This window comes from Nylanderia fulva, unplaced genomic scaffold (assembly GCF_048542155.1).
Source record: "Nylanderia fulva isolate GAGA-0341 unplaced genomic scaffold, ASM4854215v1 Scaffold28, whole genome shotgun sequence".
Lineage (NCBI taxonomy): Eukaryota > Metazoa > Arthropoda > Insecta > Hymenoptera > Formicidae > Nylanderia > Nylanderia fulva.
Window position 1 is genome coordinate 1,123,695 of NW_028190347.1, and position 21,562 is coordinate 1,145,256.

At 34.0% G+C, this 21,562-nt stretch overlaps 1 protein-coding gene across 1 annotated transcript in view; it reads right to left on the reverse strand.

The window, feature by feature from the left end:
- Positions 1–21,562, reverse strand: part of LOC114939198 (neural cell adhesion molecule 2) — a 206,196-nt gene that overhangs the window by 58,621 nt on the left and 126,013 nt on the right. The window contains exons 2-3 of the mRNA XM_029313438.2: positions 15,255–15,387; positions 8,109–8,317 (exon numbers count right to left, since the gene is read on the reverse strand). Coding sequence (XP_029169271.2) covers positions 8,109–8,317; positions 15,255–15,387 — 342 coding nt within the window. The remainder of the gene's footprint in view (positions 1–8,108; positions 8,318–15,254; positions 15,388–21,562) is intronic.

The window sequence follows — 21,562 nt, forward strand, 5'->3', positions numbered from 1 at the left end:
TCAGCGAACAATAGTGGTCGGAGTCGAAAGGAAATGCGCAACTTCTGGATCGCGTTGTATTCCACCGCGAGTCGATTCATCAAGCAGACAATCGGGCGAGTGGTGCGCAAAAAGCTAATATTTCCGAGTAACAAATGCGGCAAAGAAATGATTCGTGGAAATAGCAGAAGGAAACTCCAAGTTGGGTAAACTCCGGAAGACTTATGACGATAAGCGCGCGCTGCTCCCGCAATTTTTCACGGTGCGCGCATTGCGTTTCCATCGCAACGTTCAATTTCATAAAATAAGCGAACGTTTAATGCAAAGCACCGCGACAATTAACTTCGTCTAACTAATTTGTTCCGCGTCCCGTGTGGCGGGGTTATATTTACGAACCTGTTTGCAATGCAGTGCCAACAAACAGTAGAAACTAAAAACTTGATTGCACTCTCCTCTGTTCTGTATTTACTTCCGTGCACGTTTATCTCGCACGCACGTACGCGCGCTGACAGTTTTCAATTTCAGAAATGGATTAACGCTTTCCATGATCGTGCCATACTTTTACATCGCGTTCTCCGCTGTCGTAATAATTTAACATCATAATCATTAAATTAGTAATAACGAGAGAACTGTTACACGAGGGAATAAATATAGATAAAACAACATCGGTTTTTTCAAATCTAGGAAAAAGATTTGGAATTTTTTGATTAATTTCTTGATTTAATTTCTCTCTTGATTAAATTTTCGGGAAAAAAATAAAAAATTACGCAGCCTGCTTGAGAATTTTTTGCTGCTTCGCCGTAGGGAAAAGCAGCTTGTATATCACTCGGGAAATTTCGGTATACCACGGAAAATGGATCTCGAATTCAAACCGTACGAGGAAAAGCTCGAGTTTCATCTGCGGAATTTTTCCTTTTCTCTCTTTTCTCGCAAATGAGTGTTTACTATACAGTCTAGAGATAATAAAAAAAAAAAAAATTTCCAAGCTTTATATGTAGAGCAATCCTTTCATTGAAAGTTACGCGTCTCTCTCCGGTTTAAGAACTTCAGCGGCACCGCAGAGAGCACCGTAAAATTTATGCGCACACTTTTATCCGAGATCTATCTTGTCCGTTCAGTTTGAACTCATCTCCGCATCGCCGATCCAAAAGTAACGCGAAGATACTCGGCGTGTGTAGTGAAGTATAGTGATCTCGCTACAAAGTAACGGTGGAAAGTAACAGCTTTACGGTTACCACAAGACAGCGTCGTACGTTTTACAAGACAGCCGTCATCGCGCACACATTTGCTATACAGTTCGGGACTTTAATAAAGATATTTTACTGGGAGTCATTCTTTCTCTCTCCTCCTAGCTTTTTTCCTACATTTATCAGAGAACGACAGAGATGGCGTAAAACGGGACATGGTAAAATACTCATCCGGTAAAAATATCTTGAGAACCTGAGCGATGCCGACGCACACTGTGTATCCACTCACCGTATACAAATCCGCGACATTAAAGTCGCATTTACGGCATAAGTGAGTAAGCAAGAAAATTTCGGCAATTCTTACTCGCGGGAACAGAACTTTCCTTCCTTCCGTTAGTATGAGAGAAGAAAGTTCTCTCGGGCCCCCGATCGACGGAATCTTATTCCTGCTGAAGTGGATACATCAGTAGGTTTTCCTCGCCACCCCCTGGTAAAGCGACGTGTAGGTGTGCGTGTGTATGTGTGTGTGTGTGTGTGTGTTCGCGCGCTTAGAAGTAAAATACTATTAAAAGTTCGCGGGAAAGGCGCGAGCGGGCAAATCCAGATCAATTACCTTTCGGGAGAACAATCTGAACGAGAACAGGGATACTGAAAACTTTGGACCCCCCAGGGTGGATCTCCATTCGTAACTTTCGAGCAAATCGAACGTATTCAGTGACGTAAGGTAGGTTTCCGTCCTTCGGGAATTGTACGAAATGTCTTGGGAGGAATTTGCTGGATCTTACGATCATATTTTAATATTTGAATTGATTTGCTGTCGCGACGTTACGACATAAATTTGGATTTATATATAATCACGTATGTGTAATCAACGTATAACGTAACTGATCAATAGTTAATATATATGTCAATTGTTATCATATCATATTGTTTTTATTATAAGATTGTTCTAAAATGCTGATCTGTGTGATTGTACCAAATCATAGCGGCGACTGTTTCATATATGATTTTTTTATTCGTAGTAATTTAAATAACGCATCTGCAAAATGTAATATATGCTTTTATGGACACTATGTATAAATGCATGAAAGGAAGGAAGGGATGAATATGGCCTTTGAAAACAATTCGACCAGGGAAGGGAGGTCTTATAATCCGCTTTAAAATTATTATTATTATACTAGTTTCATTCTTTATGGTTATTGTTGCTGTTAATTTTTATCCCGATCATTATAGCTCAATGTACATACATTTTCAGATTTTATTGACGGCTGTATTAGGGCTGAAAGAGAGAGAGAGAGAGAAAGAACGAGAGACGAAGAGCAAAACGCGGGCGAGTATAATCTTGAAAATAATTATCCCCGTTGAAAATTCACGGATTACGAGGGAAATAATCGTACCTAAATTTATCCTGATTTCGAGGCTGACTAAAACTGATTGCGATATATTATCTCTTTATCGCACGATGCGCCAGATGCGACCCACCGCCACCTCCTTTGTGTCTGAGAGCTTTCAAGATATTATTTCCTTAAAAGACCTTTCCCGGATATGACGTCGGATTTTACAGGGATAAAATGTTTCTTGCTTCCATTGAAAAGTTTATATTTCCGCACTTGACTGGTTTTTATTTCATCCGGCTCTACGTAATTCCATCCGCTCATCGAAAAGAGAGTTGATTCGAGTAAATATAACTTCCGAGACTAACACGTTCTGTCGGCACTTTTTTTTTTTTTTTTTTTTTCATTTGACGCGCCGACCTACGGTTTCCAATAAACCGAGGGTCCTAAGAATGCGCTTGCGGCCAAAGTGAACTTATAGCGGATTTACACGAGTCGAGTAGTGCTATCGCGTATCGACTGGCTGTCGATTCGACATTACGTCTGTTGTTTTCCGCTGAACTCGATACTCTGCACTGGTTTACGTAACCGAGCAGAGAAGAATTGGTCACACTGTTGCTCCAATATTGGAAGCCGAACATCGGTTATACTGACATTAACATTCTGCAGCGGAGACCGTGATGAATATCCTCGCGAAACGCACAAGTTTTTTTTACCTAAAAACTTGCCAAATGATACGGCTTCTCTCCTTAAAACCAGGAGAAAGCCCATGAATTTGATGTCATCTTAATATCGTTAATTAACGTAATATCATAAATTAACGGGTTTTTTTTTTACGTTTGTCGATTTAATAAATCTTGTCGCTTTAATGTAATCTTATGATCATTACGCAGAACGGTAGTTTTATAAAAAGTGAAATAAAATAATTACTTAATTTTTCTGTAAAAAATTAATATTCGAAATTAAAAAAAAAAAATTAGAAAACATAGAATGCTAATTTTATACAGATTCTCTTGCTTGTCTAAATTGAATTTCAGTTCGGCTTCTTTTTCTCTATATTACTATGTCCGCAACCATTTTACTTAACTATGACAAAGCATCGCAGTAGGTAAACTGCTCGTTAATCAGGATGCGAGCACACAACAAACTCTTAAATGGTCGGCGTGCATTAATCATAATGCAGTAAAAGCAGCTGCGAAGGTATTGTTCCTCACGCACTTGAAACAAAATATTTTCCTTCCCGGTATAAACAGACCTCTTCCTCCGTATTTATTGTTGAATGCACAACAACTGTCGAGTGTCGGAAATGGAGTTTCCATGAGTCGACGATATCAAATAGCGCGAGGAGACACGAGGTGAGATGATGTCACACTCTACATGGGACTCGTGTGTTATGTTGACGTCGCGTCACAAACGCAAGGGAAATACTGAAGGAACTGCAGTCCTATCCTGAGGAAACTGCGCGAGCAGTTTGTTCGCCTTTGATGCGAGATTTTGATTATCATGATCACAAAAGTGAATATATTGCAAAAGTCAACGGCAGATTCGTAAACAAAGGTATTATTATTATATTATCAAGTTATGTATCATTTTTTTCTGATAAAAAGAAACTGCTCTCGCAGCTCTTTTTCCGTTCTTTCCTTACTTTAAAGAAACAACAGTTCAAGAAGATAAATGCGCTCGTTCTCTGTACCTCGACTTCGAGGAAGTCTTAATGCGAAGAGCCGCCATTTCTTTAGAGTTTTTGCACCGATTTCTGGTTCCCCCGTTGGTTACTCGGGAACCACCTTATCTTCACTTCGCTCGTATTTTATGAAACCCTAAAGCATGATATAATATCTCTGCTTAAACGAAAACTGATAAATGTACATTGAACGATGTCCAACTTTATAGGTATGCTGTATTCAAATTTTTTTTTATTTTTATTATAACACAAAGAAAAAGCCTACACTTTGAAATTGGTCTATATAATTAAAATTAAATATGAGGAAAATTGTTTTGTTTCACTATGTATAATAATTAAATTACGCGCTATTATATAATTATTACAAATAATTTATTAATCAAAGATATTAAATCAATAATTGCTAAAGAATATGCGATAAACTATTTGCAAATATTTCTCGATCTACATTGACAACAATTTGCAAAATTATAAAATGCGCAAAATTTATGTCTCATTTCGCATGTGCACATATTTACACACACACATTGAAATGTCAATATTGGCACCGACAGAAATTGCGAGGTATGCCGTTCCCGGAAAATCATCGGTATCTCGCGAAAAATTTATCGAATCACATTGTATTACTTTTAGAGCTAAAATACCTTGTATTTCTCGGTCGGCCGAAAAGAGGACGCACCATCTTGGTACGATAAATGCCCTGATTTACCGAAGCTTTAACTTCAAGCCAAAGGTCTGCTCTGCCCGTTGACTGTACGGAACTTTTCACTCTTTTCTATTCCTTTTAATTTTTTACCAGAGACTACTGTCAAATACAAAGTTTCTCGATATAGAGACTTGGGCAGCTGTCGCGATATAGACACGGGTTTCCTTAACGGAAACAATGACAACTTGGATAGTTTTACGAATATTTGTGACATTGATAAAAAGAATTTCTTTCGAAGGTATTATCCATATTGGCGGTATATCTTTTACACACAATACTAAATTATATTCTCATTTTTAAATCTAAATATTTTTTATCAACAAAAATATCATTACACATTACTATTTTGTGAAGTAGTATAATTACAGTTTTATCTTTCGCAAGATGAATGCATTTTTAAAAATAAATATTTATATTCGTATTTTTTATCTAAATATATATCTCCCTATTTTTTGAACTAATTATTTGCCAAATGACGAATAAAATTTAATTCAATCACGGATAATATATCACAGTTAAAACGATCTGTTCTCTATCTACATTTCTAAACACAAATCGTATTGTCTAAAAAAAAACGCACTAATGATCAAGTTGCTCCTATTTTCACCCTCATCCACCAGCTTCTCTGATACTATCGCGACAGTGCATCTGATTCGAGCGCAACTCGCTCTGTCCTTGCTTCGTCTGTTTGATGCACACACTCTTTCGCGTTTGGTTCTTTGACGCAGACTGTGACGCGCAAATACACGACGGAATGCGGGCGTAAAAGAGTGCGATTTAAATTCCTCGAGTGCGGCATTTAACAGCGCTCTTTAATTCTCGTTCATGTCGCGAACACTCGCTCTTCGTCGCAGATCGCGACTGTTTCATATACGTACATAAATGTTTTTGCTTTCATCAATACGTATGTGTGTGTGTATATATCTTTTTAAAAATATTGTTAGCAATCAAACTGTGAAATGTTATAGTTCAATATTTTAGTTCACGATCTCTCAATTGAACTATTATTCAATTGAATAATATTCACTTGAATGTTAATAAGAATTTAATTTATCAAAATTATGTGACTTTAAATCATTAATGTTTAAATAAATTTGTTCATTATTCTGCTAAAAATTACTTTAATATATTTTATAATCATTAATCTAAAATGTAACAACGTACATACCAGAAGAAAAACCTAATTGTAAGAAAATTAAAAAAAAATAAAAGATAATTACAATTTTTTAAACTTTCTTGAAATGTTTTTTCTCTCTTACAATTAGCATCTTGAGATTACTACTAAAAATAAAAGATTTTAATTATTTTAAGATTTAAAAAAATTAAATCTGTATAAAATCAATTGTAAATTGGTTCTGTATTTTTTCGATAAATCATAAAAGACATACAACCGTCACTGTTGGAACATTTTGTACATTATGTTATGTTACGGAAAAAAGGACGAAAAAGAGCGATGTGCAATTTTGCTGGCGAAAGCGCGCGATGGGAGTAACTGGCACGTTAATTGGCGTTCATCTGGAAAAGCTTTACCAATGGCTGAAGTGTCTACGAGTAAGCACGGCTCCTAGCAGGGACGTGCGAAATGTCGGTGGGTTGGGAGAGAGCGTAGGAAGAGCTAATTATCCCGCGGGAAAAATTCCTTGGCGCATGCCGGCCAGCGGCAAATCCCGGAGGTGACGCACGTTCATCCGTTGGCGTTTCCATAACTTTTCAACAGGATTGTTAATTGGATTCTTTTTTTAGTTCTCCGTCTATGTTCTACCCCTCTCTCATTCTCTTTCTCTATTTCTTTCTTTCCCTTTTGTTTTTTTTATTCGACATCGTATGCTCGCTTCGCCCCAATGGTCGTTTACTTTATTTCGAATTTATTGCGTTGCTTTAATCGTCGTTTTACGATTCTATTGTTGGCGCGTTGAAAATGCCCGTCACGTCTAACGATAATGGAAAATGCGGTTGGAAATGAGGCGTAACATTAAAATGTAGTTTAAAAAAAATAAATTTTAAAAATGCTGCTTTTAATTCGCATTTTTATCAGAGTTTACAATTTAATTTGAGATGAACAAGAAGTGACTTTTTCAAAACTCATTCGTTTAAATTATATTTTTTAATGTGAAAGTACAGAATTAACTTTTTATTAAAGTTTTATTAGAGTTTGAGAAATATGTAAAACTGTATAAATAGATTTAACAATAAAATTTTGAATAATATTTCAAATAACTTATTATGTAAGTATTTTCTTAGACAATATTATGTTATTTTTGCAAAAATTATATAAAATAATTTTATTGTTGCAAATTCAATTATCGTTTGCGTGCTGGTTTATAATTTGGTTTACGTGAAAGTGACTACTAGATGCATTTTGTATAACATTAAAGAGCTTTAATTTTTCGATGATTTTGAACAATAAACCTCAAATCGATTCTCGCAGCTCTCGTTTTAAGTTCTTGTAATATGACAGTTTTACAAGAGCAAAATTATAAAAGTACGACGACACGTAACTTGAAGGCAATATTTTATACGAAGCTTGTAAAACTTTCGTGTCATTTTTAGCATATTGTAATATACGTCGAGTGACTGAGCGTTCGAGCGGTTAATTGGATATTAATGAGAGACGTAATTATGTATAGGGAGAAACTCCGGCAAAGTTACAATTGGCTTCGCTTACTTGAAACGACTCTCTTGGAACACTTTCTCACTAAGAGTAAAAATAAGGAGCTAAACAGGGAATTATCGCTTTTCGAATAACGATAACGCGAATCTAAAATAGAAAGTTCAAAGCTAATTCAAGATTGATTCGTCCTGACTGCAAAACATCAGTGTGTATCTGACGTGAAGAGTTGCAAAAACTTTCCAATTTCCATCTTGGATTTACGTTACTATTCGTTGTAAAACGTGACTTCGAACTTCTCTCTATCTCTCGAAACTCGACAACTGTCGCAAAAACTTTGCAATCGCGCAAGAGCGTGTATCTAATTTAAGTAAAGCTATACCTGGCCAGTTCACTAGACAACCTAATTGAATCGATAACTATGAGAACCGTTTACGAACAGTCGTAATTGTATCGATTTAGCATAGACTAGACTGTACCATTTGGTATAATATTTCTGGATGTATATTTTAGTAGTTTAGTGTAGAGAACAATTTTTTCTACATTGCATAATATTTTGTTTCTTAACGGATTATTCGGAATATCAAATAATTTGAAAATAAAAACTCACCGATTACTGTTAAATTGACTTTGGAGTTTCTCGTCTGGCCGATTTGAAAATCGACACGGCATCTGTAGATACCGGCGTCTTCCTCCCTGGTGTTTTCGATGCCCAATTGCGCTGGTTTTTTGTCCAACATGAAGTACGCACGATGCGAGAACACAGTATCGTCCGACCATCTTTCGGCGATGCCGAATTCTCGGTTTCTAGCATCGATGCTGCAACAAACAAATCAAATAGTCATAAAAAAATCAAATAGTTATGTCAGTCATTTATAATTTAATATATAATCGGCTATATAAACCATCGTTTAACGTTAATCTTCTCTGAAATACATATAATATACATAATATATAATACAATAATAGATGTGTTTATAATGAATGTATCTGTTGTTTCCCAATAAAAAGGAGTTTATTACAGTATAACGTATCAAACCTATTTTAGTAAACATCGATCGTATTAATATCAGTGAATTATAAATTTCTATCGCTTTTTCATTACTTACATATATTAAAATATATACGTGTATGATGCATAAATTAATTTAGTATATGATTAATGATAATAATATGATAATTCACGCTTTAAAGATATGAACTGAAAGATTAAATTTGAAATTCAAAAACGCAAATAAAATTATACACATCGAGCTAAACGCTTCTGTAATATCGTTGAAAAAATATATAGGTTGTACAAAATGTTGTATTATGTAAAGTATCTTACACAGGAAAATATTTTATGACGCAGTCAACTGTCGAGTCATGTACATAATCCAAGAGACAGATTTTTCGAAATACTGTATCATACAGTTTACGATATGTGTCACGCGCAATAATAAGCAGGCGAGTGAAAATATCTACCTGAAAAGAGCGCGATGCTGCCTCGTTGAATTATGGCGAGGATAATTTCACGGTAGATAAAACACGTTTAATACTTGTTACGAAAATTGTTCTACAATCAAAACATAGCGAATGTTTACATTGAACAAGCGAAACGGAAACAAAACCAATTCTTGTAAAACAGGGATTTTCCCGCGCCGCAATGTCGCATCGTTGGTTTTTCGCTACAAACTTTTCTCTCTCTCTTTTTCCACTTCCCTTTTCTCATTCTATCTCTCTTTCCTCCTCTGTGTAAGCCCATCATATGATAAAGTTTTCTAACGCGAGAGTTTTTTTTTTTAACAGAAACAAGCTTTGTAAAAGCTATTTAAATCGATACAACGGAAGTGTTTAAAACAATGTAAGAAATAAAGACATCGGTTGAGTAACAAAGTTAAGGAATAGATATTAAAGAGAAAAGAAAAGAGTGACCTGTTTTTAACGCATTATTTTTCTAAGAAATTTTTTGCAGAATTATTTATTGTTGATATTTCCCGAACAAAAACATTAGAACAAAAATATTAAACAAAAATATCAGAGTATTCATAGTTTCTGTATATATTGAAAATATGAATTTTCTGGCGAATTACATTTTTAGTCAAGATAATAAATGACAACGTCATATTATATTAATCGATAAATTTGAAATGACATTATTTCAATAGAGATTTAATTTAAGTCAGAGAAATGCATTTAAAAGTACATATGCAAAAAGCAATATGTGAGATAGTAGATAATTAACGAAAAATTGTCCTCTCATATCAACGAGTTGTTCGTCGTCAGTCGACGTCTCCGTGGTGAATATCGAAATTCTGATCGCTCGCATCTGATTTGACGGCAAAAAATCGCACAGCCAACTCGGTGAAACGACATTTCAGCGACAACCATCGACTTCAACGGCAGGTCATCAGTGTGCAGTATGCAGTTGCTCTCGTCAATTGTCATTTTCGGTGACTCGATATTCGATTTTGAAAAATATATGATACCGAGCGGCTATTTTAACGGCGAATGTCATTACCGCGGTAATTTCGATTAAATGTTTATCAGCGTTATTCTATCGCGGCCAGCGGTCGCGGATGAATTCATCAGTCGAAGGAATAAATTAAAATCCACAAGGGATTTCGCGCCGCATAGTTTAAATCGCGTTCTAGCCCTGGCGCATTATCAACGTGGCCGATGTAATTGGCACATAATTAAAGTTCCTCCAATGATCGTTACCGCGGGCAATCATTATTTCAAGCCGTGAACGCTATTAAATTGTAATAATTATGCTACCATAATTGATTTTGTTTCGCACAATTGCGCTCTCTTTCGCCTTTAATTACTGTCTAATGATTTACATGACATATGTGACACGCGGATATTTTATAATTCTTAATTTACGAATATTTGCCGATTTCGTAATGCGTCCGGTCAAAAATCGTGAAATGTAAAAGCGAATTTATTGAATATTAAATATTATATTATATATACACATATATGGTTTTATATTTCGCATGCGAAGATCAATAAATATTTTCGCTGTCAAACTGACGGTATTTGCTGACCGTATTTTTGATATCAGAATCTCATTATTGTAACAAATAATTTTTACAAATTAAAATTTGACAATACTCGATAAATTTTCTTGCAGATAACGTGTCGACGGATAAACGTGGAGAACTGGCAGAATTCGTTGTAGCAAAATATAAATGTATTTAATATTGTTAGTTTTGTATAATAGTTGTGTTTCATTTATTAGCATTCCAAACACAAATCGCAAATCTACGTCATATTTATATTCTTAACTCGCGCGATTGTATTGTTGGAAAATCGAGATATCTTTCACTTAGCACCGCGAATAAACCCATATCTCCGCGGAATTCGAAAGAGAATCCGCTTACATGTTGCTATTTTTCTGCCTTTTAAGATCATCACTGTTGCGTGACAAACTTTTTGGTATGCATATATCGTAACATTTTATACTTTAAAGTCGTGAAAATATCAGCATTATATAATATTTCTGTTTTTCTATAAAAGGAAGTAGATAATGATGTAGGCGGGGCGAGAGTCGCATGTTAAGCAGTAACGGCGTTGAAAATATAAAATATTACAACTACCGCTAATCTGCGTTGCAGAAAGAAAGAGAAAAAAATATATTTATGCAAAACTAAATATATACACACACATAAATAATGATATACAATAATTTCACTTAAAAAGACATATCTAAAATGAAGTTTAATAAATGAATTAATATACAGAAAGCTGCAGAATTAAATTGTTCCACCTGTCCAATTAAATTTGCTTTGCAAATTTCAGTTAATTTTTTACATTATATTATTTTATATTTTATTTTAATATTATATTATATTGTAACATAAATTTCTGAATGTAACATTAATGAATCTAACGTACAGGAGTACGACTTCAATATGCGGATAATCTGTAATTCATTGTCAAAGTTCGGTATTAAATTTAACGAAATGAGAATAATGAATTCTGTTGTCAAATATACACGGAGAGAATTTTCTCTTAGAATTTACCTTGAAAACCATGATAATCGAGATAATATGATATTGGAAGAATTTTATGAGTTTCTCTCTAATTAATAATTTAACACAATAAAATATATTAATATGTACATAGTAAATTTTAGTAAAATTAATCAAACATATTTTATATCTTATTGTGGTAGATATTAATAATTTTTGTGATAAATATTAATCAAAGAAACTCTTATAAAATTATTCCACGATTATGATGATTTTTAAGATAAATTCTAAGAGAAAATTCACTCTGTATATATTAACGAAATATATTAACGAGATAAAGAAATGAGATTTGTTTGTTTTCTACATATTTTTTACCTATAATATGGGGAGAAAATTAAAACGAGGAAAAATCACGTCGCGAGATAGGGAAACTAGGTGGACACAATTTTATTGTCTACCGGGACTAACCCGGTTAAGACGTCGCACCAACCAACGTTGCGTGTCGATGAAACTATCGCGAAATTTCATTATCCAGCGCGCTCATCGCATTTTCCCCGACCAACTCGAAAAGCCGCGTGATGGTCTGGTCGTATCGTCGACATTGTATAAACGACCTGATGGCCGGCACGTGACGGGTAATTAAAATCTGGTGCAAAATCATACGAAACATTTAAATCTGTTTGCGTTACCCCGAATAATGGTGCCGTGACGTGAACGCGCAAAATATATCGTAACATCGTCCGTTGCATTTTTTCCTTTCTTTTTTTTTTTAAATGTGCATTTCGATCGTATATATTTTCGTTTTTGTACATCGTCACTCCTTTTCCCTGTTGCCATTAGTATGTGTGTCACGCGGCGAGTAACAGTTGCATAATATAATCACAAAATTTAATCTATAATTTTCTGTATAAAATTTATTCCAACGATTAAAATATATCATCTGCATTAGTTTGGTTCTCTCTCGTATCTCTTCAAAAATACAAGACAACATCGCAAAAATTGAAAAAACTGATTCATTTTTTTCTGTAATAACAATGTAACAGTAAATGATGGCAATAAACTCATTTTTGTATAAAAATATGTTTTTATCCTCGTGAGAAAAAAAGACAAAATACAATTTTGAATTTCCTTATTCAAATTTTACTCTTTTAAAATTGTCTCGAGCACGTCTCATGTTTGCTCGAAATAAGAAAAAATATTATGTAATAATTTACTCACCGTTATGTATATACTTGTTACATGTGAATTTTTATTTGCTTCAAAATTTCATGAAGAAAGTTCAGTCTCATATGCACGGATAAATCACATGCAAATTTACACGATATGCAATCGAACGTTACACTTCCAAAGCTTATTTATTTTGATAAACACACTTATTTGGATTCGTTTTCGATGCGGAAAAAACGCCGATGATTTCCGGATCATTGCGGAAAAATTGCTATAACGTTGATTTATTCTCTTTCAATATATTTAATATTCGCGAAGTTTATTTAATATATGCACATATAAGCAGCTTATTTTATAAGCATATTTTGTCGATCAATGAGTGATTACTATGTGATATTATGAGGAAAAACATTACTCGATACATTAATTCGGTACATTATTCACGTTCACTCATATTTAATAATTATGGAAAAAAGGACACGTTTATTCCTGGAGACAGCTCGCGACACAATTCACACCTTTCTTTTCGCAAAAAAATATCGCGATTACTAACAAGAGCACGGAGATTTGACAAAAGGAGAGAGTCGGGAGAGAGGAAGGGAGAAAGAAAAATTACAATTACGTACATGCAGTGCCATTTGTTGCATCAGCAAAGTTACCAAAACCGTATCCAAATATACCTATATATATTTATATATATTTCGGTTGTCAGGAAACTGATTACGCATATATATTTAACTAAATCAAAATGCATACAATTTACACCTTTTGATTTCGGAGGATCCTGATATTAGAATCGGCAAACATATCGCCGTGTCGTGTCACTGAACACCGACAAGAAACTTGGCAAGCACTTGCCGGGCTTGCATCTCTGTGAGAAACGACGTGTAAACTGTGGACACTTTTTCTCGCGCTTCTTCTAATCACACATATCGTCGACCACCGCTGCAGAGTACACTCGAGTCTCGAATTACATTTTTGCCACACTAGAATATCCCTTGCTTCGATTACGTTGTAATTATAAACGCCTTGAATTTTACAGAATTATTACTTCAACGAGTGTCGAGTGTCTCTTTCCGTTTAAACGTGTTGGCTACTTACACATTCGCGCGATTATGTAAATGTAAATCATCAAAGGACGATCAAACTTCATAAAATTAATTAATCGATGTTCACGCGTCCGTAAATTATCCGATAAAAATATAATTTCGAGAGTGACGGCAAAAAATTTGTATATATATCAGAAAATATTGTGTATCAGTGTTTTAATGTAATTAGTAAATTACGCTATGTGTGTTTTAATGTAATTAATTCCGCATAGTACAATATATGACTCGTTACACATAGATCGAATAAAAATATCAATTAATATATTGTATATATCTGTTCCAGAATGGATCACCATTATGATCCATCTTCTTTAAACGGCTCCTCCTTGATCTTCGCCTCACCAATTTTTGTCGCGAGATGTCCTTCAAAAATTATACTTTGCCTAAAATTCTGCGGTTTCGCATATATGTCTGTGACATGTGCCTTAGATATATTTTAATATTGTGTATATTTTTTGATTCCTATTGATGATCGAAAAGCGCGTATGCGTCAGGGTCAAAATCGCTAAAGTGAACCGAAGTGAACATATACATATAGTAACAAGTCGAGGGTGTCGAATCTAGCGATGGACCATCGTTTCTCCATCTCGCGCATCTCATAGTTTAATTTTTAATCGGCGTCCATCGCTTCGCGCGTTTCAATTTATCACGAAACGTTATTCAAACATGTGTTTTTCATAAAACAGGATTTATATTTTCATTCAATTGGGATTAAGAATCGTATGGAGAAAGCAGAACAATGGTAAGTTTTATATATGTATAATTTTATGAGTTCATAATTAATTAGATTTCACATTCAACATGCATATGTGGTTTGTATGTGGCTAATTGATATGTTTAAATAGGAATAAAATCCTGTTTTTTATGGAGAGAGAGATATTATTAAAAATATTTATTGATAATCAAAACGGATTACAAATATGTTATATTGTTATATATTTAATAAACACGTAAAAGATGTAATGAAGATTATTCATACATATTTTTTGCCACAACTTTTATAATACGTTACACAATAATCAATGAGTATAATTATCGTGCGTATCAGAGCGCGTTAAATTTTATGTTGTAAAAAAATAGAATGAATATTTTGGCGTCTTATAAGCACAAATCTGCAGATTTAAAGAATGGAATTATTATACTACATATGTATTATTGAATGTGAAATGCTGACAAAACGCGCATCGGTTCATCCTTTTTCAATAGTCTCTATGCGAAGCAATGCTTATGCAATATTCAACAGTGATATTCCTCGCAAACAAGAAATATATATTCTTTTAGCGACGCGAAGCGTCGTCGAAAATCGAGTTCAAAGACAATTTTCGGATAAAAGCGACTACCAATCTCGTATTGTGCCGACGGGCTGTTTGCAGTTCGTTCTGTATAGCGATAGAGAAACGACCGGTGGTACGTAGTTTGCAGATCGCTATACATGTGCATATGTACGTTCGGTCATGTGTGCGCGACTGTATGTACGCTCGCGAATGTACGCTTGTCTGTATATATGAATTGATTGCACTTTACCTGTAAACTGATGTACCGAGATCCTCGCGATACCAGAGCACAAGATGCACAGAGTCTCCCTCGTGAGTGGTTGATATGTCGCAGGGAAGATAGGCGGAATCTCCGACTAGTGCCACGATGTGTGATATGGGTACTAGATAACAGAAATGCGGAACAGTTAGATTTAACAGCAAGAAGGACATTTTCGAAAAATATAATAGCCGACGAATTTCTATTTTTAATAATCGTAATAATTTTGTTTTAGCGAAGTTATATACTTGCAAAGTTTGAGCTAATTAATTGAATGAATTATTAAAATTATTATTAAATACAATCTGTATAGTCATATTTTTTGAAGAATTTTTTTAACTGATTCACTTTTTAGGGACATAATTGAGAGATCGCGATTTTATACACGTATGTGCAATAAAAATGTAACTTGCAAAGTCGGACGCGATATGTCCGCATATTGATAAAAGTGCAATTTGCTTGCGCGGAATATAAATGATTTAATTTATTTTATCAGAATAATCTTTCACTTTGTATGCAATTACGTATCGTATTTGTTTCCCAAAAGCGAGTTTCTCTGTGATTATATTATTCGGTGATGCGAGAACGCCTATATAATGCGATAAGTATCAGCCTATTATTGCTCGTTCAAACCAATATACGTATATAATCGCGTTTAATATTAGGATAAACACCTTCGCGTTAATTTGTATTAATCTATTAGCTTAATCAACGATAACATGTTATATCAGTAAAAATATATTCGCCTGCGCGAATATTGTCACTCTTTTCAATTTTTCTATATTATCAAAATAAAAATATCGCAATAGCAAGCTATGTAAGCAAGCCTGGCACCCGACTTTTTAAAAATTAATTTTTTAATACAGAAAATGACATTTCGTTTGTTTTATAAAAAATTTTAAAAATTAAAAAAATGAGTAGCACCGCAGACATTGAGATATCTCAAATCCGCTTGGGCAGTCTTAGAATTATTTGTAGTTGATTGTAAAAAAATAACTATTATTGCACGCATTACTAAATATTTTATACTGTTAGTAATTTTTATTAGTTTTATATGCACTAAATGTCGTGCAGAGAGACGTTCTTCGTTATATTTTCGATAAAACATCTTCAGCTGCATATCGTACGAAACCGTACGAAAGCTTTGATGCATTCGCGTATAGATATACCGCAATAAGGCTGTAAAAATTCAGTGTGCTCGTGAAGATAAAATTCGAAACGTCGGTGGAGCATCGTATGTAGTGCGTTGCTCGTGGTGCAAAAATGTGGCAATCCTTTCGATCGAAATTAAATGATCGTTTTTATTTATGATGTCTCTCCCTCTCTCTCTTCTTCATTTCTCTTTTTCTCTCGAGATACGTGAATGCAACACGGTGTGACGACAGAAAATTTTGAACTATTCACAGAGATACCAAACGGGCGCTGGTATCATCGTTGGAGTTTGTGCTTCGACGTTTCGCTACGTCGTTTTCCCGACAATACCGTATCGGCAGTCTTTCCCTCCTTTTGTACACCCGCGGTCCGTTCGCCAAGATATATACACTCAGAGTGAAAAATATCAAAGGCTGAGGCGCCCAGCGTAAAGTTTTACCCGAGAGAGAGAGAGAGAGAGAGAGAGAGAAAGAATGCGCTTTTTTTATTAAGAATAAAATCTACGTTGCATTTTACAATACAATGAGCGTTCGTGTATGCGTTTGTGTCGCCTACAGCGCAGCCCGGCATGAGTAACATTTTTTACACAATTACATTCGCCTGTTCGATAAAAACGCTTCGTTTTGTATTAGTATATACTTCTACGTCAGCTATGAAAGCGTATTGCTGGTCTCTATTACTTTCTTACGTAACAGGAAAACCATTCATACGCAATAACTCGTTCTAGATCTCGGAAAAAATGCACAGGCAATGCATGCGACATTTATTATGCAGCTCGCTACGTAATTTTGATTGTTTTTAGTAGTTGCCAGCTTCGTAATTATTATTCACGTATTATTTACATATATGTATAAATTATTTTTATATTAAATTATATAGAGGAAATATATAAATAGCAATTACATATACATATATTTTAATAAAATAATACTTTAATAAATTTCGAAGATTTAATATTTCTTCCAAACGATGTGAACTTTTATGTAATATTATCTGTCATTACCTAGTCTTTATTACGCTAACGCTATCGTTAGCAAATATATGAATAGCAATTACATATACATATATTTTAATAAAATAATACTTTAATAAATTTCGAAGATTTAATATTTCTTCCAAACGATGTGAACTTTTATGTAATATTATCTGTCATTACCTAGTCTTTATTACGCTAACGCTATCGTTCATCTAAATTGGATATCGTTAGAAGCAACGTTATACAGACTGAAAGCCATTATTATGAGTAGCCATTATTAGCTAGCTAGAATTCTCTGTGATCGTTTCGTAATAATACTAAAAAGTAGTCATGGAGCAGATCCCGTCAAGAGGATCAACTGAGCGGATCATACGAATTCGCCAATAAAATGATCCAGTGGTGGTGCACGGGTTATGAGAGATGTGTCCTCACAAAATTTTCTCCTCGTAAATTCGTAGAAAATTAGAGTATTACGTCTTGCCGACCGACCTGATCGGATTAATGTCGTATGATGGACCGTTGAATTCTAGTGTTCTTTTACGGGCGCTGACATGCATTCTCGCGACTGTTCCTCGCGGATTTACCTTTAAAATCGGAACTTAAAACCATCGAGGATTAGGAACGAATCTCGCTGAAATGTCAGTTCAGCACATCCCAAAAGAAATAAATTTTCTTTTTTGTTTTCTTTCTTTCTTTGTCTTCTCTATGCATCGAAGATATTCGCCGTGGACTAGCCGCAACTTTAACGACGGATGATTTTATCGGACCGACAGGCGTGGTGAAGCAAGTTTTGTTGTGCATGTTCGTTGTTCGACGCGTGTAATGGTTTCCGGTGCCATCTCGCCGAAGGTTGGAATATTTCTCTTCTTCGCCAGAAAGTCCGACCCAATGTACTTTTTACGTTTTCTTTCTCCAAGATATCTATAAGAGCGCACTGTGTCATCACGTCTAGTATCTAATATAAGGCACCTTACGTTTCGTTCCAGCGGGAGCTCGAGGCGTATTTTTCGCCATGCTTTTGTCACGCATATATATGAGTTTGCATCGTTTGAGTTTTATGTATATACTTTGTATGTATATTTTTCTTTCACGGAGAGAAAAGTAATTACTCTTTTGATGTCTGCTATTCGAAATATATCAGCCACACGAGCATTGTTACACAATTTAATATCAATTCATCAATATATATATAAATTTAATTTATGAAAAATGTATGTCTAAAATAATACGTATTTTTAAAAAGTTTAAACAAATAGTTTTGATAATTAAAAATTTAACGCCAACTTCACATAGCGTCTCACTTTACCCTACGGCATTTTCCTTATCAGTAATAATTATTATCGGGTTTAAAAAATTTATAGTAATTTATATTTATAGTAATTTTTATAGTAAAAAAAATTGTATTGTAATATTTATCAATCGCACATCATAATTTCAACGTTTATATGTAGTTCGAAACGCATATTTCACGAGAAATTCTATATGTAAAATCTCTTGCTAACGGTCAATATAATTCAATCTAATCTATTTTCGCACGCGCGAATGTCTTGCGATCCGTGGATATATCTATCCGTTGATTCTAGCTTACATATTTATATGTATATTATAATGTGAAATAATAAAATTATTCTAATATATGTATATATTCTATTTGTTACAGGTAACATTGCGATTCACGCGTCGTGTCGGGAGTGTCGTGTAAAGTTTCGCGTGTCGGGAGTGCCGTGTAAAGTGTCGGGCGATCGTAATTATTCGTATTTTCGCGAGTGCCGTGAGTGCTACGAAAAACCAGAAGAGGAGGAGGAGGCCTGGGGAGGCATCAGGCAACAGCGGTATGCAAAATAAAAATATTTTTTTCCTAAATTGCATTGTTTATGAGATATTCGTTTCCAAACTTTCAAAATATCCTGTATGTATGTATGTATTTTATATATATATGTACTTACATATACACACGTATATACATAATTTGAATATTTTGTTTTCAGATCAATGTGATACTACTACAACTTTGCTGTTGCGCGTATCGGTGAGTGAGAAATTGTTTATTTTATAACATTTGCATAGCGATAATAGGAATGTGTGAAGCACTTAATTTCGTGATAACTCATAAATAATTACCTGTTCTGGCGATTAAACCAAAGAAAATGTCTAAGGACAAATTGATATACCAACTTCACGCAATAAGTGTTTAAACTTAAAAAAAATTATAGTTTTATTTAAATTCTAAAAAAAATTGTGCCTTCTACAAATAAAAAATATTAAACTTAAATACATACCAGCAAATCTCTTACTTGAACATATTGAAATAAAACGGTGCTCGATTTTTGAGAATTTTGCTTATTACGAAATAATTCTGGTATAGTTCTGAGCATGAATTCTATAGAATTATTGAAAATAAAATCAGAACTCTTGACTATTTATGATTTTCCACGAAATGATATGCTAGCTTCACACACACTGCATTTTGATGTCTTAATTTGTTTTAAAATAGTTTTTATATATTTTTTTAGTTTATATATATATATATGTATGCATATATACATATAATCAAAATTATTTATTTAAATTATCGAGAAACATAGAACTATCAATAAAAATGAAATAAAACTTGAATTCTTAATAATTATGAGTGCGGAATAATACATCAGTTTTACATACACACATTAATAATTAAAATATTATATAGTTCGCACATTAATAATTAAAATATTATATAGTATATTATATAGTACACACATTAATAATTAAAATATTATATAGTTCGCGATATATATATTATTTTTTGATACATCCTGTTTCGAGGAAACGTAAGACGCTTTTCCCTTGATCTCGATTAATATTCGCACCCTTCGCCTTGCTTTGCCTCTCACGTCTAGTTCGATCGTTATGGTGACGTTCGAAAACATGTCTTGACGTTTCGTGCCGTATCAACGACACGTGTGCATTATATCGGCGTCGTTGCAGGCGTTGCTTGCGTCATGCTGTTTGTCATATCGCGGGAAGCATGTACGTAAACGGCTGTCGTGCAGCAACGGTAGCAACCAGAAGCACACCGTACGGTTTGAATCGATAATATCAAAGGGAAGAGAGGTTGTAGGCTTCGGTCTTTGCGGTCCTCTCTGATTTGACCCACATAAAGCTTCTAATGACGCAAATTGGTCGACATATGAACGAAATATTTCAAATAGCATACTTCAATTAATCACAAATGTACAGAAGACTGTGCGTCTAGCGATTTTTTAAATTCTTTCTTATCCAAAAAAGTATATAACAAATCTAAGAATTTTTAATTTTTAACATTAATTAATTGCTTTTATTATTAAACAGTAATTATATATATAAAAAAATTAATCTTATCTCACATCTCTCATCTTTCATCTCTCTGCCACTAAACATTGTTTGGAATTATTTAACAATTATGAGTATAATCAAGACATATTTTAATAACGCAAAGTAAAATTTTCACAGTTTGAGAAGAGAAAAACGTATGTGTGGAAATCTCCATGCGCGGCATATAAATATGCACACTGATTGTTAAATTCAATGCAATATAAGAGGGAGAGAGAGAGAGAGAGAGAGAGAGAGAGAGAGAGAGAAAAAGAGAGAGAAGCACGTGTTAAATTTACAAATACTTTACTGATGTAAATGATTTAAGCCGTATACCATATCGATATTGCCGCGCGTATATTGTAATGTTGAATATTGTATTAGATATGAAATATTTAGATCCGTTTGTAGGACTGAATAAATACTATCCGGTAGCACATTTGGCGCCCAGGGAAACGGATAAAAAATGTATTTATAATAATTGAAATGTTTCGTGGCCACAAAACGTATGGTATGTTATTCGCAGCTTGTACGAATTCAAGTAGTTTTATTCGCGGTAGCAGATCATATCGATATACATCATAGATATTCTTGAATAAAATATGCCTACCAAAAACGTTCTTTGTGTTTTTCCAATCATTGTTTAATGTTTTGCGGTTTAGCTTTAATTATTTATACGCAATACGTGCGGAATATACTTTTGTTTGCCTCAAAATATTATATCGTAGCTTAACTGGATAGACTTTTTATATTTTTCTTTTTTTCCCAATGTTTCAAAAAAATATTTATTGCAAATTTCTTGTTTCTGAAATTTCATACAGAAATAGTCTGTGGTTGAATA